At 50.4% G+C, this 21,667-nt stretch overlaps 1 protein-coding gene across 3 annotated transcripts in view; it reads left to right on the top strand.

Annotated features, from left to right (window-relative positions):
- The first annotated feature begins 3,741 nt into the window (after window positions 1-3,741).
- The window catches only part of LOC132830496 (collagen alpha-1(XXVI) chain-like), a 369,329-nt gene continuing 351,403 nt past the window's right edge, over window positions 3,742-21,667 (top strand). Inside the window, exon 1 of one of the 3 annotated variants that reach the window (XM_060848255.1) lies at window positions 3,742-4,185. In XM_060848255.1, the coding sequence (XP_060704238.1) occupies window positions 4,034-4,185 (152 nt within the window). In that variant the 5' untranslated portion in view covers window positions 3,742-4,033. The remainder of the gene's footprint in view (window positions 4,186-21,667) is intronic. The other 2 variants (XM_060848253.1, XM_060848254.1) reach the window with 2 other exon arrangements.

Here is a 21,667-nt window from a genome sequence, read left to right as displayed (position 1 = left end):
ACCCAGAAAAGCTCAGCTTGCCTCATAGTCTATTAAACTATGAGTGACAGAGAACTCTGAAATTCCACTATTTAAAGAAAATAACATCAATTTATTTTTTAACTCTAAAAGTGAACATTAAACAATTATTCACAATTCTAAACCCTCCTTTCTCTTAACTGCTTATTACCTGCCTCCAACTCTATAACAATATGCTGTTCCAATAAGACACTTATTAAAATTACATCAACTTAATTTCAAAACCACACAGCTGCTGTCATTTTCTGTGACTTCACTCTTCCAGCTGCTGAATTCCCTAGGTCATCTTTCTGTGAGTATTTTTCATACGAAAAGGTACCTTTGATAGAGAGTGTTTTCTAACTTCTCAGACAGCAAGATATTAGATCTCCAGGCTGATCTGTCTTATTGGCAGTTGCTCTCTCCAAATTTCAAAATGTCTGCATGTTTATACCATCAACATCGGATCATCTGATTGGTTCAATGTTGGCAAAACAATGAATACAAACTTGATTGGGTTTTAGTATCCGGGGCATAATTTAAACTAATTGGTTAAATTTGAATTGTTGTCAAAACAGCAACCAAAGCTCAGGTATATATTTTACAGCCAAATGTTACTTATTTTCAATTTTCCAGTACACTCTGACTGCCATCTAGTCATATTGCACAGGTGCTTGTAAGGTCTCAGTCCAGAACAGCATTCACTCTCTCTTCAAGGTACAGTATATGCCTTCAACTTCATAACACAACATTAGCCAGAAAAAAAGACAACCATCTAAAGTACGATAGAGGTCTGTTCTCTCCCAGTACCTCAAATACATGTAAATACTACTTTGCAAAATTAGGAAATGACTTCGGTTTTCTTCTAACTATAGAGAAAGTCAAACAGTCTATATTGTCTCTCCTTATGCTTTTAACAAAATACATTATCTCTCACTTCTCTCTGTTAAATTCCATTTGCCACTTGTCTGCCCATCCTGTCTGCCTACATGCCCCGCTGCAGGTGACTGGCATAATGCCAGCCACTTGTCACATCTCTAAATTTGCTATATCAGCAAACTTTGAAATGTTGGATAAATTCCAATATACATATCATTTCTGTATATCAAATCCATGATATTCACATTGATCTTTGGGGAACAATATTGTTTAGTATCTTCCAAAGAAAAATAAACATTTACCATAACTAGCTTGTTTCTGTCCTTAAATGTTTAATTTCATCCAACTGGATACAGACTCAGTTTTCTGTGAGACTTTGTCAAACATTTTCTTAAAATTCCTTTGGACAACATCCCTTCCATCAACCTTCGCTGTTAACTCATCAAAAAATTCAATTTATTTAGTCAAAGATGATCTGTCTTTTCCAAATCCAAGCTTCTCTCTTTCATTACCTTAAATTCTCCCATTATTTTTCTTGATTATTGGTCCTGATGTCCTAGTTCCTGGATTTTCGGACACCAGATCTAAAGCCCAATGTATGCATTAGGTTCCCATGGATTGCATTGACCCTGTGGGATTTGCCAAGAAAGTTTGGACTCCCAATTGACAGTTCTCTGGATCCCTGAACTCTGAAAAAGTCTCCACTTCTTGAGTTAGATTTGGGGGTTCAGACAATACCAAGGTACTTACCTGGAAAAGTACCCAGGAAATGTCAGATAGAAGAATCCTGGTCTAACTCCTCTATAGCCGTACAACTGAGTTAACAAAAGTGAGATTATCAATTACCAAATCTGAGAATAAATAATAACACAGCACACCTACACATAGACAAAAAATGAGAAGTAAGTCCAAACACAAATAAAATGTTTGAAAAGAAATAGTTCCTGAGTTATCAGTAATGAGGAGATGGTGGCTGTGGCTGTTGCTCATGATGATATCGGGTAGTGTTGATGCTGTTGGTTGAACATTGGATTTTGAGATTCTTGACTCATTCGCAGGTTGACTAAGATTCTGTTATCTTAGTTCTTTTTGATGGTGACTGGTTGGCAGCAGTCAAGACAAGAGCAAATCTACTTCCTTTCTTTACTTGAAACACAAGTGTATTTAGTGGCTGCCCTGAAGTTATGACCTCCATTGCACAATAAACTACTAATTAGTGGCCACAGACACACAGTCAGACCAGAAGTGAAGCTTGTTATTTTACATCATTTTTTCCAAAAAAAACTTATTTATTAAGATAAATCTTTATATATGTACACATTTACTGAAGCAGTTCAGTTCTGTACATTCTCTGCATATTGAGAACAAACAAACATTTGGGTTTGACTTTCTCTATAGTTACAACGAACCCAAAGGCATTTCTTAATTATCGAAGATAGTATTTACATGTACTTGAGGCACTGTGAATGTCCCTTTGTAGTTTGGTAGAAAGACATTAGAGGGTGTTTTTTTTTCTGTTTATGCCTGGAAAGGTTAAACATAAGCATGACCTCAGGAGATGGAGTCAGCCTCTCACTACCTCCTCCTTATTGGTCTTTTTGTTTGACATTCCATGGTGCAGGCGTTGAATTTACATTTCCAGATGTTTTTGGCTGCGGCAGTACTCTTTCAAAAGGACAGTGTTGGAATTAATGGACACATTTTGGAACTAATGGACGTGTTGGAATTAACAGACATATATCGGAATTAATGGATGCATGTTGGAATTAATGGACACATTGACACTTGTTGGAATTGATGGACATGTGTTGAAATTAATGGACACATTTGGAATGATTGGACATGTGTTGGAATGAATGGACACGTGTTGGAATGAATGGACACGTGTTGGAATGAATGGACACGTGTTGGAATTAATGGACACGCATTGGAATTAATAGATGTGTTGGAATTAATGGACGTATTGACGTGTGTTGGAATTGATGGATGTGTGTTGAAATTAATGGACACATTTAGAATGAATGGACATGTGTTGGAATTAATAGATGTGTTGAAATTTATAGACACGTGTTGGAATTAATAGATACATGTTGGAATTAATGGACACACATTGAGATTAATGGACACATGTTGGAATTAGTGGACGTACTTTGGAATTAATAAACAATTGTTGGAATTAATAGACATGTGTTGGAATTAACAGACACGTATTGGAATTAATAGCTCAATTCTGGGGTTCTGATCCCATTGGGATGTTGCTGGGTATGGAGGGTCTGAGAATATTTACAAATTGGCTGGAAGGCTGGGACCTTTCCCACTGGAACACAAGAAGTTAAGAGACGACTTTATAGAAGTTTGTAAAATAATGAGAGGTATAGACAGAGTTAATGGTAATTGTCTTTTCCTTAGGATGAGGGATTTCAAGAGTAGTGGGCACATTTTAAGGTGAGAAGATAAAGACTTACAGAAGATAAAGACTGACTTTTTTTTACACAGAGGGTGGTTCATGTGTGGAATGAACTTCACGAGGTAGTGATGAGTGTGGGTATAATTACAACGTTTAAAAGACATCTGGAGAAATACCTGATTGGGAAAGGTGTTTGGAGGGATGTGGGCCAGGAGCAGGCAGGTGGGACTAGTGTAGTTTGGGATTATGTTCAGCATGGACTGGTTTAACCGAAGAGTCTGTTTCACTGCTAAATCACTCTATGGTCATGACAAGAAAGCAGCCGCTCAGACGGAGGCTGACAGATGTGTACTGTGAAGTACTTGTAGAGGTGGGCTTGCCAGGAAGCAGATCGTGTCCCTGAGCGTGGAGGTAGCTGGTCCGAGGGTTGGGAGTGTGCTTGTGTGTATCCGGCTCTGATGGAGTTAATCAGATTGTGTGTGTGAATTACTGGGACTGTGTGTATGAATGAATCAAGGTAACTCCCCGGAATGGGCCGGCCGATTCACCAAGATCACTCTGCTATTGGGACCCGTGGAGTCACCACAATAATTTGGAGAAAGGCCAGTGTTAGCTGCACATTCTCACGATTTGGTGCTGATGGTCACTGGGTGAGCAGAGAGAGAGAGAGACCGAGCCACGGGAGTGTCTGGGAGAGGGACGGAGTCTCAAGAGTATCTGGGGTTTCACCTTTCCTTCGGTCCAGGGAGGATGACCCCGCTTCTCCTGCTCTGGTGCCTGCTCCAGGTGCAGGTCGTGCCCAGAGCTACCGCCTTCCACTATCCGTTCGCAGGCTCCCCGCTCCAGCTCGGCTCCCCGGAGCAGGCGGCGGGACAACCGGCCAGCGCCGCCAACAGCCGCCGGTAAGTTAGCGGAGGGAGAGAGAAAGGGCGCTGCATGCGGTCATGGTTAGTGGCACTGGTTAGAACGGCTAAACAAGTCAGCGAAACTGGTTAAAATAGTGAAACTGGTCGGTGTGTAAATAGTAGATCTGGTTCGAATGGTGAAATTGGTTAGAAGAGGGAAACTGGTCGGTGTGTAAATGGTGAAACTGGTTAGTGAAGCCGGTCCATGTTTAAAGGGTTAAAGTAGTGAAACTGGTCAGTGTGTGCATGGTGAATATGTCAGTGAGTGGAATATGTCAGTGTGGAACCAGTATATTTTTTGATGAGTAAAATAGGTTAGTGTGGGCTGATGAAACATTTAGCACATACAAGAGGACTGGTGCTATAAAACTATTGGTACTGGTTAGTAGAAAAGACTGACTGGTCTGGGATTAGTATATCTGGTTAGTGTGAGGTGAATGGGGCCAATGCTGAGGGAATAGATTGGGTTGAGATATCTGGTCGGCATGGACAGGTTGGACTGAAAGGTCTGTTTCTATGCCTCTATGACTCTAAATCTCACCTTGAATCTATGGTTTTGGACTCCCCTATCCTGGGGAATAAAACCTTGGCTATTCATTATTATAAACCTCTATAATTTCATCCCTCAGCCTCCTACACTCCAGAGAAAGTAGCCCCAGCCTATTCAGCCTCTTCCTCTAGCTCAAACTCTCAATACTGGCAACATCCTTGTCCAGCTTTGCTGAGTTTAACATCTTTCCTCAGTCTACAACAGAAGATGGCGCCATTGGGCAGGGAGATAACGGACTGGATGTAAACCGTTTAACATGACTAAAACTTGTCAAGTTATCTGTTCCAGTTATGATGTATCCTCTGTTGCTAAGTGACAGAAGGGTGGAAGTAGCAAAAGCTTTGATCATGCTTATGTGAGTGGTACCTGAGGACTGGATGATTGCAATTGTTTCAATCTATTAACTGGTACCTATATCTCAGTCGGTATAGGACTAGCGCTGGGGAAGAACAGGGTTACTTTTCACTTGGAAATACATCAGTTAATTAGGGACAGACAGCAGATTTGTTAAAGTTAAATCACATCTGATTGTGTCCTTTCATGAACTTACAGAAAGTTGGAGGAGGTGGTACAATCGTTGTCATATACGTAAATTGCCAAAACACAGTGGATAAAGTACCACAACAGATTCATTAAGAAAAATGAAGCAGGTGATGTTAAATATACAGCGGTATTTTGTGTATGTAATTGGGTCGTGGGCACTAGTAGTGCAGTGGTACTGTCCTTAACACTGAGTCAGGGGACCTGGGTTCAAGTCACAACCTGGTCCAGAGATGTGTGATAATATCTCTGAACATACTGATTAGATTTGTGGGTGGCACAGTGGTTAGCACTGCTGCCTCACAGCACCGGAGACCCGGGTTCAATTCCCGACTTAGGCGACTGACTGTGTGGAGTTTGCACATTCTCCCTGTGTCTGTGTGGATTTCCTCCAGGTGCTTCAGTTTCCTCCCACAGTCCAAAAATGTGCAGGCCAGGTGAATTGGCCATGCTAAATTGCCCGTAGTGTTAGGTAAAGGGGTAAATGTATGGGAATGGGTGGATTGTGCTAGGTGGGGCAGTGTGGACTTGTTGGGCTGAAGGGCCTGTTTCCACACTATAAGTAATCTAATCTTTAAAAAAAATTCCATGCACGTTATTGGCTAAGGAATAGAAGAGCATGATTAATAGTGTAGTATGCAGTAGTGCCCTCAAGGGGTCAGGAGAAGACACCATTGTGTTTCTCCTGGATGACCAGGGTGAAAAATGTGTTGCTGGAAAAGTGCAGCAGGTCAGGCAGCATCAAAGGAGCAGGAAATCAACGTTTCGGGCATAAGCCCTTCTTCAGGAATGAGGAGGGTGAAGAAGGGCTTATGCCTTAAACATCAATTCTCCTGCTCCTTTGATGCTGCCTGACCTGCTGCGCTTTTCCAGCAACACATTTTTCAGCTCTGATCTCCAGCATCTGCAGTCCTCACTTTCTCCTTGAGTACAGGGTGCACAGTTTCAAAGTTTGTAAGGAGACACAAAATGATTGGCTAACCAGTGTGTTGCATAAGGACATCAGGACCCTGGAGCAACTTTGTGATGATGTCATGGAGCTATGCTTCATTGAGTAAAAAAAATTGCAGGGATATAGTTAGAACACTCTAGCTGTCTATACTGGGGAAATCTTGGGCGCACACAACACACACATGGAAAAGACAGCATTGTCTTCAATGCAAGAATAATACAACAATAAATCAGAACCTGGTGGATCTTTGGTTATTGGCAGTGTTTGGTTATTGGCAAGTGTTTGTATTAATGTATTATAAATATTGTGACTTTGAAATCTCAGCTTGAAACCTTGACCAGTCTGTAAGGAGCCAAAATTCAGTGTGGCATCAAGCCACAGGATAAAAGACTAAGGTTTCAGTTTTCACGATGGTAAAAAAAAACTAGAGGAAATATGAGGATGTATTTGTTCATACACAAGTGTGATAAAGAGATGAAACATATGGCACGAAAGGCTAGTGCAGTCAGATCACACAGAAACTTTCAAAAGGCAGTTGTATTTTATTTGATGAGAATGAATTTCCAGGGTTGCAGGGATGAAACTGCTTTGTGAGCCTAAAGGTTTAGCAGATTTTCCAAAAGGCCTGCAGAGGCTCTATGGGCGGGGATCTTCTTGTGCTGTGGCATAAGGTTTCTAATGGAAACCCTCTGGGTTTGGTGGTTAAGATATTATTGTTCTCTAGACCAAGTGAATATGATGCGAGTGCATTTACTTAGTGTGATGTTAATGGCGTCAGAAAATGCAACTAATTAGTGTGAAGGTTGTTGTTGTAGTTCGTGTTAGATGACCAGAGTGAATTAGAATCAGATTCATGGAATCAGTTGACGTAAGACTGAGGTAATACTCCATTGTAGTAGACGAGATTATTTCTCCAGCTCTATGAAGTGTTAGCCCAAAGCTGTTGGTCCTTTTCTATACTCTCGTGGGCCATGACCATCACAAGCTGGGCCAGCATTTATTGCCCATCCCTAGTTGAGAAGGTGGTGATGAATTGCCTTCTTGAAGCAGTGCAGACCATGTCCTGTAGGTTTGACCCACAATGCCATTAGGAGGGGATTCTAGGATTTTGACCCAGTGACAGTGAAGAAATGATTGTATATTTCCCAGGAAGGAAGGTGAGTGGCTTGGAGGGCTACTTGCAGGTGGTGATATTCCCCTATATCTGCTGCCCTTATCCTTCTGGATAGAAGTGGTCGTGGGTTTAGAATGTTCTGTCATTGGAGCTTTGGTGAATTTTTGCATCTTGTAGATGGCACCCACTGCTGCTACTGAACGTTGGTGGAAGATGGAATGAATAGCACTGTGTTCACAAACAATCAAGTGAGCTGCTTTGCTCTGGATGGTGTTGAGTTTCTTATGCTGTTGGAGCTGAACCCATCTAGGAAGGTGGGAGTATCCCATCACACATTTGAAATGGTGGGCAGTCAGGAGTCATTGTAGAATTCCCAACCTTGGATCTGATCCAGTAGCTACTGTATTTGTATGGCTAAAGTGAGTACTGCAGATGCTGGAGATTAGAGTCAAGAGTTTGGTGCTGGAAAAGCACAGCAGGTCAGATAGCATCCGAGGAATAGGAAAATCAACATTTCAGACAAAAGCCTTTCATCAGGAATGAGGCTGGGAGCCTTGGGGATGGAGAGCACCTGCTGTGCCTTTCCAGCACCATAGTATTGACTATATTTGTATGGCTGGTCCAGTTGAAATTCTGGTTAACAGTAAACCCTAGAAATTGTTGGTGCGTACTTCAATAATGGAGCATCTGTAAACTGCTGGGGACAGAAATCCAAAGTTTCCCAACCCTTTGGTGAAAATTCTCACCTCAGTCCCTCTACTGCTGAAGGTATGTGGTAATATAGTTTTCATCTGTTAGTTACCTTTGTTTCTCAGTTATATCTTTCAAAGATTAATGGATAGATTTCAGAAAAGTCTGAAATATAGTGTTTGGACAAAGGAAGAATTGATTAGGCTTCAATGAAACTATGGTTCCGGATGCTGGAACTTTTTGAAAGATCCTTTGACATTAAGGTGAATTGGTATTTTTTAAAAATAATTTTGTGGCTTATATAATTTGGAATGCTGTTTATTGTCTCAGGCACGGTCATGGAATTTGTCACTATTGTTAAAACATGAGCTGGGTTTCAGAGCAAGTTGTTGGATATGGATTACCTTCACTTTCATGTTTATTTTACAAGCAAAAACAGCTTCACTCAATCTACTCTGTAATGTCTTCTGGATGTCAATGATTGTTATAAATAAAATCTGACTTTACCCTCCTGTACATCTTCCTTACTTCTTCCACACACAGCCAGTCTTTGTGCTATCCACAAACGTCATTATCATGGCCCCGCCCCGATATTCTCATCTTCATCACTCATATCATAAACCATAGTAGACCCAGCACTGATTCCTGTGGTACACAACTACATGTTGGATTCCAGTCACACAACTCCCTGTCTCTCCCTGACACCAAGGCAATTTTGGATCCACCTTGCCAAGTTATCCTGCATCACTGTCTCTAACTGCTCAAAAACCTTTCTGACCAACATCTTTTCAAATTCTGTGCCTCCGTCCTTGTCCTGAGTAAAGACAGATGTGAAGAATGCCTTTACCACTCTACCAACTTCGTCCGGCTCTGCACAAAGATTTCCCCTCCGTCCCTCATGGACTTTGCTCTTCACTGGGAGCTATCCCATTATTATTAACACTGTTGTAATAATAGGATAATTATATTGAGGGATTTCCCCTTAATATACTCAGCGAATATCTTGGGATTCTCTCTAATCTTGCCTGCCAGTGATTTCTCATGCCTCTTCTTTACTCTCCAATTTGCTTTCTTAAGTACCCCCTTGCACTTCCTGTCCCCCTCCAGGGCTTCCTTTGATTTGCTTACCTTTATTTGCTGAAAGTGATCAATTTGGGCCTGTACTTACCCCCAGTCCCTTTTTGAATGCCTCCCACTGTTCTCCTGTAGATTTGCCTTCAAGTAGCTCTTCCAAGTCTAATTTGGCTAGATCCTGCCTTATTTTAATAAAATCCGCCTTCTCTCAATTCAATACTCCTTTTATCCTGCAGATCATCTTTCTCCTTTTCCATAATAAACTTAAAATGTCCAGTGTTGTGATCACTATCACTGAAATGCTCCTCCACTATCACCTCATACAACTGTCCAGCTTTGATCCTGTTCGCTGAGCTGGAAGTTTTTGTTGCAAACGTTTCGTCCCCTGGCTAGGAGACATCATCAGTGCTCTGGAGCCTCCTGCGAAGCGCTTCTTTGATGTTTCTTCCGGTATTTATAGTGGTCTGTCCTTGCCGCTTCCGGGTGTCAGTTTCAGCTGTCCGCTGTAGTGGTTGGTATATTGGGTCCAGGTCGATGTGTCTGTTGATGGAGTTTGTGGATGAATGCCATGCCTCTAGGAATTCCCTGGCTGTTCTCTGTCTGGCTTGCCCTATGATAGTAGTGTTTTCCCAGTCGAATTCATGTTGCTTGTTGTCTGAGTGTGTGGCTACTAGGGATAGCTGGTTGTGTCGTTTCGTGGCTAGTTGGTGTTCATGTATGCGGATTGTTAGCTGTCTTCCTGTTTGTCCTATATAGTGTTTTGTGCAGTCCTTGCATGGTATTTTATAAAAGTAACCACCCCAACACACACAAACGAAGCTGCATCAGGACACTATTCAAAAGAGCTACAACACACTGCAGTACACCAGAACTGCAAAAAGAGGAAGAGGAACACCTATACAAGGTATTCGCCAAAAACGGATACCTGCGCAACTTTATCAACAAATGCCTAAGAGATAGACCACGGAACGAGGACATGCCACAACCAAAAGGACTAGCCACACTACCATACATCAGGAGCGTTTCAGAACTGACAGCCAGACTACTGCGACCCCTAGGACTCATAACGGCACACAAACCAACAGCCACGCTCAGACAACAACTTACTAGAACAAAGGAGCCAATACCCAACATGAGCAAAACTAATGTAGTTTATAAAATACCATGCAAGGACTGCACAAAACACTATATAGGACAAACAGGAAGACAGCTAACAATCCGCATACATGAACACCAACTAGCCACGAAACGACACGACCAGCTATCCCTAGTAGCCACACACTCAGACAACAAGCAACATGAATTCGACTGGGAAAACACTACTATCATAAGGCAAGCCAGACAGAGAACAGCCAGGGAATTCCTAGAGGCATGGCATTCATCCACAAACTCCATCAACAGACACATCGACCTGGACCCAATATACCAATCACTACAGCGGACAGCTGAAACTGACACCCGGAAGCGGCAAGGACAGACCACTATAAATGCCGGAAGAAACATCAAAGAAGCGCTTCGCAGGAGGCTCCAGAGCACTGATGATGTCTCCTAGCCAGGGGACGAAACGTTTGCAACAAAAACTTCCAGCTCAGCGAACAGAACCACTACAACAAGCACCCGAGCTACAAATCTTCGCACAAACTTTGAGCTTTGATCCCCACAATTAGGTCCAGCACTGCACAGTCCCTTGTTGGACCATTGACATGTTGATATAAAAAAACCTCTCCTGAACACATTTCAAGAAATTGGATCCTTCTAACCTTTTACGCAGTTACTATTCCAGTTAATAATGAAATCTTTCAATATCATTTGATTATTACAACAGTGTCAATAACAATGTGATATCTCATTCATTCTGTCTCCTCAGTTCCTCTGTCTGATTGACTGGGAAAATCTTTTATGGGAATCCCCTGAATTTCTCTGCCTGACAACAGCGATAAGCTTTGTTTACTTTCAAAATGTTAGGCATACCCTTTGTTCGGAATTAAACTGTAGAGCAGATTGCTTGCTTCTACTCAAACCATGTGGATTTATGCTTCCCAACTGAATGAAAAGGGAGAGTGCCAACTTTAACTGAGTGGGAGTGAGGGGGGAGAAACAGCATCAGCTAGTGAGGGCAGGAATAGGAGGATAGAGCAGGTGAATGCATGTCTGAGGAGCTGGTGTATGGGAGAAGGATTCACATTTTTGGATCATTGGAATCTCTTTTGAGGTAGAAGTGACTTGTACAAGAAGGACAGATTGCACCTAAATTGGAAGGGGACTAATATACTGGCAGGGAAATTTGCTAGAACTGCTTGGGAGGATTTAAACCAGTAAGGGGGGGACCCAGGGAGATAGGGAGGAAAGAAATTGATCTGAGACAGGTACAGCTGAGAACAGAAGTGAGTCAAACAGTCAGGGCAGGCAGGGACAAGGTAGGACTAATAAATTAAACTACATTTATTTCACTGCAAGGGGCCTAACAGGGAAGGCAGATGAACTCAGGGCATGGTTAGGAACATGGGACTGGGATATCATAGCAATTACAGAAACATAGCTCAGGGATGGACAGGACTGGCAGCTGAATGTTCCAGGAAACAAATGCTACAGGAAAGATAGAAAGGGATGCAAAAGAGGAGGGCGAGTGGCATTTTTGATAAGGGATAGCATTACAGCTGTGCTGAGGGAGGATATTCCTGGAAATACATCCAGGGAAGTTATTTGGGCGGAACTGAGAAATAAAAAAGGGATGATCACCTTATTGGGATTGTGTCATAGACCCCCCCAATAGTCAGAGGGAAATTGAGAAACAAACTTGTAAGGAGATCTCAGCTATCTGTAAGAATAATAGGGTGGTTATGGTAGGGGATTTTAACTTTCCAAACATCGACTGGGACATAGTGTTAAAGGTTTAGATGGAGAGGAATTTGTTAAGTGTGTACAAGATAATTTTCTGATTCAGTATGTGGATGTACTTACTAGAGAAGGTGCAATACTTGACCTACCCTTGGGAAGTAAGGCAGGACAGGTGACTGAGGTGTCAGTGGGAGAGCACTTTGGGGACAGTGACCATAATTCTATTCGTTTTAAAATAGTGATGGAAAAGGATAGACCAGATCTAAAAGTTGAAGTTCTAAATTGGAGAAAGGCCAATTTTGATGGTATTAGGCAAGAACTTTCAAAAGCTGAAGGATAGAAAACAGAGGGTGGTGGTAGAGGGTTGTTTTTCAGACTGGAGGCCTGTGACCAGTGGAGTGCCACACGGTTCAGTGCTGGGCCCTCTACTTTTTGTCATTTATATAAATGATTTGGATGCGAGCATCAGAGGTACAGTTAGTAAGTTTACAGATGACACCAAAATTGGAGGTGTAGTGGACAGCGAAGAGGATTATTTCAGATTACAAAAGGATCTTCACCAGATGGGCCAATGGGCTGACAAGTGGCAGATGGAGTTTAATTCAAATAAATGCGAGGTGCTGCATTTTGGGAAAGCAAATCTTAGCAGGACTTATACACTTAATGGTAAGGTTAATGGGAGTGTTACTGAACAAAGAGGCTTTGGAGTGCAGGTTCATAGATCCTTGAAAGTGGAGTCACAGGTAGATAGGATAGTGAAGAAGGTGTTTGGTATGCTTTCCTTTATTGGTCAGAGTATTGAGTACAGGAGTTGGGAGGTCATGTTGCAGCTTTACAGGACATTTGTTAAGCCTCTGTTGGAATATTGTGTGCAATTCTGGTCTCCTTCCAATTGGAAAGATGTTGTGAAACTTGAAAGGGTTCAGAAAAGATTTACAAGAATGTTGCCAGGGTTAGAGGATCTGAGCTATAGGAAGTGGGACTGTTTTCCTTGGAGTGTCAGAGGCTGAGGTGTGACCTTATAGAGGTTTACAAAATTATAAGGGGCATGGATGGGGTAAATAGGCAAAGTCTTTTCCCTGGGGTTGGGGAGTCCAGAACTAGAGGGCATAGGTTTAGGGTGAGAGCGGAAAGATATAAAAGAGACCTAGGGAGCAACGTTTTCACGCAGAGGGTGGTACGTGCATGGAATGAGCTGCCAGAGGATGTGGTGGAGGCTGGTACAATTGCCACATTTTAAGAGGCATCTAGATGGGTTTGTAGGGATATGGGCTGGGTGCTGGCAGGTGGGACTACATTGGGTTGGGATATCTGGTTGGTATGGACGGGGTTGGACCGAAGGGTCTGTTTCCATGCTGTATATCGCTATGACTCACTCTAAAGCGAGGAAGCATTGACTTGACCATCCTCATCTTTCAATTAATCAATGAAGATAAGGACAGTAAATGTGTGGAATCACCATCATATCTCTGGGAGAATTGGCTATGTGTATGTGTGGAGGAATGGGACAGAGCGTTGGGAGTGAGTGTGTGGAATTGGGAGAGCTGGTTAGTGTGTCGATGTGGGTTTGTGGGAGCTGGCCTGGGGTGTGCGTGTGTGTAGGATTATGGGAGCTGGCTTGGGGGGTGTGTGTGTGGGATTATGGGAGCTGGCTTGGGGGGCGTGTGTGTGGGATTATGGGAGCTGGCTTGGGGGTGTGTGTGCGTGTGGGTGAGATTGTGGGAGCTGGCTTGGGGTGGTGTGTGCGTGGGATATCTGGTGGGAGCTGGCTTGGGGGTGTGTGCGTGGGATAGCTGGTGGGAGCTGGCTTGGGGGGTGTGCGCGTGTGGGTGAGATTGTGGGAGCTGGCTTGGGGGGGTGTGCGCGTGTGGGTGAGATTGTGGGAGCTGGCTTGGGGGGGTGTGCGCGTGTGGGTGAGATTGTGGGGGCTGGCTTGGGGGTGTGTGTGCGTGTGGGTGAGATTGTGGGAGCTGGCTTGGGGGTGTGTGTGCGTGTGGGTGAGATTGTGGGAGCTGGCTTGCGGGGGTGTGTGCGTGGGATAGCTGGTGGGAGCTGGCTTGCGGGGGTGTGTGCGTGTGGGTGAGATTGTGGGAGCTGGCTTGGGGGAGTGTGTGCGTGTGGGTGATTGTGGGAGCTGGCTTGGGGGTTGTGTGGGTGAGATTGTGGGAGCTGGCTTGGGGGGGTGTGTGCGCGAGGGTGAGATTGTGGGAGCTGGCTTGGGGAGGTGCATGCGTGCGATAGCTGGTGGGAGCTGGCTTGGGGGGTGTGTGCGTGTGGGTGAGATTGTGGTAGCTGGCTTGGGGGGGTGTGAGCGTGGGATAGCTGGTGGGAGCTGGCTTGGGGGGGTGTGTGCGTGTGGGTGAGATTGTGGGAGCTGGCCAGGGGGGGGTGTGCGCGTGGGTGAGATTGTGGGAGCTGACCTGGAGGGGTGAGTGTGTGGGTGAGGTTGTGGGAGCTGGCTTGGGGGGATGTGTGCATGTGGGTGAGATTGTGGGAGCTGGCTTGGAGGGGTGTGTGCGTGTGGGTGAGATTGTGGGAGTTGGTTTGGGGGGGTGTGTGCGTGTGGGTGAGATGTGGGAGCTGGCTAGGGGGGCGTGTGCGTGTGTGTGGGATTGTGGGAGCTGGCTTGGGGGGGGTGTGTGCGTGGGATAGGTGGTGGGAGCTGGCTTGGGGGGTGTGTGCGTGTGGGTGAGATTGTGGGAGCTGGCTTGGGGGGGTGTGTGCGTGTGGGTGAGATGTGGGAGCTGGCTAGGGGGGCGTGTGCGTGTGTGTGGGATTGTGGGAGCTGGCTTGGGGGTGTGTGTGCGTGGGATAACTGGTGGTAGCTGGCTTGGGGAGTGTGTGTGTGGGATTATGGGAGCTGGCTTGCGGGGCGTGTGTGTGGGATTATGGGAGCTGGCTTGGGGGCGTGTGTGTGGGATTATGGGAGCTGGCTTGGGTGTGTGTATGTGGGATTGTGGGAGCTGGCTTGGGGGTGTGTGTGCGTGTGGGTGAGATTGTGGGGCTGGCTTGGGGGTGTGTGTGCGTGTAGGATTATGGGAGCTGGCTTGGGGGGTGTGTGTGTGGGATTATGGGAGCTGGCTTGGGGGGCGTGTGTGTGGGATTATGGGAGCTGGCTTGGGGGTGTGTGTGCGTGTGGGTGAGATTGTGGGAGCTGGCTTGGGGTGGTGTGTGCGTGGGATATCTGGTGGGAGCTGGCTTGGGGGGGTGTGCGTGGGATAGCTGGTGGGAGCTGGCTTGGGGGGTGTGCGCGTGTGGGTGAGATTGTGGGAGCTGGCTTGGGGGGGTGTGCGCGTGTGGGTGAGATTGTGGGAGCTGGCTTGGGGGGGTGTGCGCATGTGGGTGAGATTGTGGGGGCTGGCTTGGGGGTGTGTGTGCGTGTGGGTGAGATTGTGGGAGCTGGCTTGGGGGTGTGTGTGCGTGTGGGTGAGATTGTGGGAGCTGGCTTGCCAGGGTGTGTGCGTGGGATAGCTGGTGGGAGCTGGCTTGCGGGGGTGTGTGCGTGTGGGTGAGATTGTGGGAGCTGGCTTGGGGGAGTGTGTGCGTGTGGGTGATTGTGGGAGCTGGCTTGGGGGTTGTGTGGGTGAGATTGTGGGAGCTGGCTTGGGGGGGTGTGTGCGCGAGGGTGAGATTGTGGGAGCTGGCTTGGGGAGGTGCATGCGTGCGATAGCTGGTGGGAGCTGGCTTGGGGGGTGTGTGCGTGTGGGTGAGATTGTGGTAGCTGGCTTGGGGGGGTGTGAGCGTGGGATAGCTGGTGGGAGCTGGCTTGGGGGGGTGTGTGCGTGTGGGTGAGATTGTGGGAGCTGGCCAGGGGGGGGTGTGCGCGTGGGTGAGATTGTGGGAGCTGACCTGGAGGGGTGAGTGTGTGGGTGAGGTTGTGGGAGCTGGCTTGGGGGGATGTGTGCATGTGGGTGAGATTGTGGGAGCTGGCTTGGAGGGGTGTGTGCGTGTGGGTGAGATTGTGGGAGTTGGTTTGGGGGGGTGTGTGCGTGTGGGTGAGATGTGGGAGCTGGCTAGGGGGGCGTGTGCGTGTGTGTGGGATTGTGGGAGCTGGCTTGGGGGGGGTGTGTGCGTGGGATAGGTGGTGGGAGCTGGCTTGGGGGGTGTGTGCGTGTGGGTGAGATTGTGGGAGCTGGCTTGGGGGGGTGTGTGCGTGTGGGTGAGATGTGGGAGCTGGCTAGGGGGGCGTGTGCGTGTGTGTGGGATTGTGGGAGCTGGCTTGGGGGTGTGTGTGCGTGGGATAACTGGTGGTAGCTGGCTTGGGGAGTGTGTGTGTGGGATTATGGGAGCTGGCTTGCGGGGCGTGTGTGTGGGATTATGGGAGCTGGCTTGGGGGCGTGTGTGTGGGATTATGGGAGCTGGCTTGGGTGTGTGTATGTGGGATTGTGGGAGCTGGCTTGGGGGTGTGTGTGCGTGTGGGTGAGATTGTGGGGGCTGGCTTGGGGGTGTGTGTGCGTGTGGGTGAGATTGTGGGAGCTGGCTTGCGGGGGTGTGTGCGTGGGATAGCTGGTGGGAGCTGGCTTGCGGGGGTGTGTGCGTGTGCGTGAGATTGTGGGAGCTGGCTTGGGGGGGTGTGTGCGTGTGGGTGAGATTGTGGGAGCTGGCTTGGGGGGGTGTGTGCGTGTGGGTGAGATTGTGGGAGCTGGCCTGGAGGGGTGAGTGTGGGGGTGAGGTTGTGGGAGTTGGCTTGCGGGGGGGTGTGCGTGGGATAGCTGGTGGGAGCTGGCTTGGGGGGATGTGTGCGCGTGGGTGAGATTGTGGGAGCTGTCTTGGGGGGGTGTGTGCGTGTGGGTGAGATTGTGGGAGCTGGTTTGGGGGGGTGTGTGCGTGGGATAGGTGGTGGGAGCTGGCTTGGGGGGTGTGTGCGTGTGGGTGAGATTGTGGGAGCTGGCCTGGGGGGGTGGTTTGCGTGTGGGTGAGATTGTGGGAGCTGGCTTGAGGAGGTGCATGCGTGCGATAGCTGGTGGGAGCTGGCTTGGGGGGTGTGTGCGTGTGGGTGAGATTGTGGGAGCTGGCTTGGGGGGGTGTGTGCGTGGGATAACTGGTGGTAGCTGGCTTGGGGGGGTTTGTGCGTGTGGGTGAGATTGTGGGAGCTGGCTTGGGGGGGTTTGTGCGTGTGGGTGAGGTTGTGGGAGCTGGCTTGGGGGGATGTGTGCGCGTGGGTGAGATTGTGGGAGCTGGCTTGGGGGGGTGTGTGCGTGTGGGTGAGATTGTGGGAGCTGGCTTGGCGGGGTGTGTGCGTGGGATAGGTGGTGGGAGCTGGCTTGGGGGGTGTGTGCGTGTGGGTGAGATTGTGGGAGCTGGCTTGGGGGGTGTGTGCGTGTGGGTGAGATTGTGGGAGCTGGCTTGGGGGGTGTGTGCGTGTGGGTGAGATTGTGGGAGCTGGCTTGGGGGGTGTGTGGGTGAGATTGTGGGAGCTGGCTTGGGGGGGTGTGTGCGTGGGTGAGATTGTGGGAGCTGGATTGGGGGTGTGTGTGCGTGGGATAGCTGGTGTGAGCTGGCTTGGGGAGGTGTGTGGGTGTGGGTGAGATGTGGGAGCTGGCTTGGGGGGGCGTGTGCGTGTGGGTGGGATTGTGGGAGCTGGCTTGGGGGGGTGTGTGCGTGTGGGTGAGATTGTGGGAGCTGGCTTGGGGGAGTGTGTGCGTGTGGGTGATTGTGGGAGCTGGCTTGGGGGTTGTGTGGGTGAGATTGTGGGAGCTGGCTTGGGGGGGTGTGTGCGCGAGGGTGAGATTGTGGGAGCTGGCCAGAGGGGGTGTGCGCGTGGGTGAGATTGTGGGAGCTGGCCTGGAGGGGTGAGTGTGGGGGTGAGGTTGTGGGAGCTGGCTTGCGGGGGTGTGCGCGTGGGTGAGATTGTGGGAGCTGGATTGGGGGGATGTGTGCGCGTGGGTGAGATTGTGGGAGCTGGCTTGGGGGGGTGTGTGCGTGTGGGTGAGATTGTGGGAGCTGGTTTGGGGGTGTGTGTGCGTGGGATAGGTGTGGGAGCTGGCTTGGGGGGTGTGTGCGTGTGGGTGAGATTGTGGGAGCTGGCCTGGGGGGGTGTGTGCGTGTGGGTGAGATTGTGGGAGCTGGCTTGGGGAGGTGCATGCGTGCGATAGCTGGTGGGAGCTGGCTTGGGGGGTGTGTGCGTGTGGGTGAGATTGTGGGAGCTGGCCTGGGGGGGGTGTTTGCGTGTGGGTGAGATTGTGGGAGCTGGCTTGAGGAGGTGCATGCGTGCGATAGCTGGTGGGAGCTGGCTTGGGGGGTGTGTGCGTGTGGGTGAGATTGTGGGAGCTGGCTTGGGGGGGTGTGTGCGTGGGATAACTGGTGGTAGCTGGCTTGGGGGGGTGTGTGCGTGTGGGGTGAGATTGTGGGAGCTGGCTAGGGGGGTGTGTGCGTGTGGGTGAGGTTGTGGGAGCTGGCTTGGGGGGTGTGTGCGCGTGGGTGAGATTGTGGGAGCTGGCTTGGGGGGTGTGTGCGTGTGGGTGAGATTGTGGGAGCTGGCTTGGGGGGGTGTGTGCGTGGGATAGGTGTGGGAGCTGGCTTGGGGGGTGTGTGCGTGTGGGTGAGATTGTGGGAGCTGGCTTGGGGGGTGTGTGCGTGTGGGTGAGATTGTGGGAGCTGGCTTGGGGGGTGTGTGCGTGTGGGTGAGATTGTGGGAGCTGGCTTGGGGGGTGTGTGGGTGAGATTGTGGGAGCTGGCTTGGGGGGGTGTGTGCGTGGGTGAGATTGTGGGAGCTGGATTGGGGGTGTGTGTGCGTGGGATAGCTGGTGGGAGCTGGCTTGGGGAGGTGTGTGGGTGTGGGTGAGATGTGGGAGCTGGCTTGGGGGGGGTGTGCGTGTGGGTGGGATTGTGGGAGCTGGCTTGGGGGGGTGTGTGCGTGTGGGTGAGATTGTGGGAGCTGGCTTGGGGGAGTGTGTGCGTGTGGGTGATTGTGGGAGCTGGCTTGGGGGTTGTGTGGGTGAGATTGTGGGAGCTGGCTTGGGGGGGTGTGTGCGCGAGGGTGAGATTGTGGGAGCTGGCCAGAGGGGGTGTGCGCGTGGGTGAGATTGTGGGAGCTGGCCTGGAGGGGTGAGTGTGGGGGTGAGGTTGTGGGAGCTGGCTTGCGGGGGTGTGCGCGTGGGTGAGATTGTGGGAGCTGGCTTGGGGGGATGTGTGCGCGTGGGTGAGATTGTGGGAGCTGGCTTGGGGGGGTGTGTGCGTGTGGGTGAGATTGTGGGAGCTGGTTTGGGGGTGTGTGTGCGTGGGATAGGTGGTGGGAGCTGGCTTGGGGGGTGTGTGCGTGTGGGTGAGATTGTGGGAGCTGGCCTGGGGGGGTGTGTGCGTGTGGGTGAGATTGTGGGAGCTGGCTTGGGGAGGTGCATGCGTGCGATAGCTGGTGGGAGCTGGCTTGGGGGGTGTGTGCGTGTGGGTGAGATTGTGGGAGCTGGCTTGGGGGGGTGTGTGCGTGGGATAACTGGTGGTAGCTGGCTTGGGGGTGTGTGTGCGTGTGGGTGAGATTGTGGGAGCTGGCTTGGGGGGGTTTGTGCGTGTGGGTGAGGTTGTGGGAGCTGGCTTGGGGGGATGTGTGCGCGTGGGTGAGATTGTGGGAGCTGGCTTGGGGGGGTGTGTGCGTGTGGGTGAGATTGTGGGAGCTGGCTTGGGGGTGTGTGTGCGTGGGATAGGTGGTGGGAGCTGGCTTGGGTGTGTGCGTGTGGGTGAGATTGTGGGAGCTGGCTTGGGGGGTGTGTGCGTGTGCGTGAGATTGTGGGAGCTGGCTTGGGGGGGTGTGTGCGTGTGGGTGAGATTGTGGGAGCTGGCTTGGGGGTGTGTGTGCGTGGGATAGCTGGTGTGAGCTGGCTTGGGGAGGTGTGTGGGTGTGGGTGAGATGTGGGAGCTGGCTTTGGGGGGCGTGTGCGTGTGGGTGGGATTGTGGGAGCTGGCTTGGGGGGGTGTGTGCGTGTGGGTGAGATTGTGGGAGCTGGCTTGGGGGGGTTGTGCGTGTGGGTGAGATGGTGGGAGCTGGCTTGGGGGGGTGTGTGCGTGTGGGTGAGATGGTGGGAGCTGGCTTGGGGGGGTGTGTGCGTGTGGGTGAGATTGTGGGAGCTGGCTTGGAGGGGTGAGTGTGTGGGTGAGGTTGTGGGAGCTGGCTTGGGGGGATGTGTGCGCGTGGGTGAGATTGTGGGAGCTGGCTTGGGGTGGTGTGTGCGTGGGATAGGTGGTGGGAGCTGGGTTGGGGGGTGTGTGCGAGTGGGTGAGATTGTGGGAGCTGGCCTGGGGTGGTGTGTGCGTGTGGGTGAGATTGTGGGAGCTGGCCTGGGGTGGTGTGTGCGTGTGGGTGAGATTGTGGGAGCTGGCTTGGGGAGGTGCATGCGTGCGATAGCTGGTGGGAGCTGGCTTGGGGGGTGTGTGCGTGTGGGTGAGATTGTGGTAGCTGGCTTGGGGGGGTGTGAGCGTGGGATAGCTGGTGGGAGCTGGCTTGGGGGGGTGTGTGCGTGTGGGTGAGATTGTGGGAGCTGGCCGGGGGGGGTGTGCGCGTGGGTGAGATTGTGGGAGCTGACCTGGAGGGGTGAGTGTGTGGGTGAGGTTGTGGGAGCTGGCTTGGGGGGATGTGTGCATGTGGGTGAGATTGTGGGAGCTGGCTTGGAGGGGTGTGTGCGTGTGGGTGAGATTGTGGGAGCTGGTTTGGGGGGGTGTGTGCGTGTGGTTGAGATTGTGGGAGCTGGCTTGGGGGGGTGTGTGCGTGGGATAGGTGGTGGGAGCTGGCTTGGGGGGTGTGTGCGTGTGGGTGAGATTGTGGGAGCTGGCTTGGGGGGGTGTGTGCGTGTGGGTGAGATGTGGGAGCTGGCTAGGGGGGCGTGTGCGTGTGTGTGGGATTGTGGGAGCTGGCTTGGGGGTGTGTGTGCGTGGGATAACTGGTGGTAGCTGGCTTGGGGGAGTGTGTGTGTGGGATTATGGGAGCTGGCTTGCGGGGCGTGTGTGTGGGATTATGGGAGCTGGCTTGGGGGCGTGTGTGTGGGATTATGGGAGCTGGCTTGGGTGTGTGTATGTGGGATTGTGGGAGCTGGCTTGGGGTGTGTGTGCGTGTGGGTGAGATTGTGGGAGCTGGCTTGCGGGGGTGTGTGCGTGGGATAGCTGGTGGGAGCTGGCTTGCGGGGGTGTGTGCGTGTGCGTGAGATTGTGGGAGCTGGCTTGGGGGGGTGTGTGCGTGTGGGTGAGATTGTGGGAGCTGGCTTGGGGGGGTGTGTGCGTGTGGGTGAGATTGTGGGAGCTGGCTTGGGGGGGTGTGTGCGTGTGGGTGAGATTGTGGGAGTTGGCCTGGAGGGGTGAGTGTGGGGGTGAGGTTGTGGGAGTTGGCTTGGGGGGGTGTGCGTGGGATAGCTGGTGGGAGCTGGCTTGGGGGGATGTGTGCGCGTGGGTGAGATTGTGGGAGCTGTCTTGGGGGGGTGTGTGCGTGTGGGTGAGATTGTGGGAGCTGGTTTGGGGGGTGTGTGCGTGGGATAGGTGGTGGGAGCTGGCTTGGCGGGTGTGTGCGTGTGGGTGAGATTGTGGGAGCTGGCCTGGGGGCGTGGTTTGCGTGTGGGTGAGATTGTGGGAGCTGGCTTGAGGAGGTGCATGCGTGCGATAGCTGGTGGGAGCTGGCTTGGGGGGTGTGTGCGTGTGGGTGAGATTGTGGGAGCTGGCTTGGGGGGGTGTGTGCGTGTGGGTGAGATTGTGGGAGCTGGTTTGGGGGTGTGTGTGCGTGGGATAGGTGGTGGGAGCTGGC

This window comes from Hemiscyllium ocellatum, chromosome 31 (assembly GCF_020745735.1).
Source record: "Hemiscyllium ocellatum isolate sHemOce1 chromosome 31, sHemOce1.pat.X.cur, whole genome shotgun sequence".
NCBI classification, from domain to species: domain Eukaryota; kingdom Metazoa; phylum Chordata; class Chondrichthyes; order Orectolobiformes; family Hemiscylliidae; genus Hemiscyllium; species Hemiscyllium ocellatum.
The sequence above is the reverse complement of the archived record's forward strand: the minus strand, read 5'-3'. Positions and strand labels throughout refer to the sequence as shown.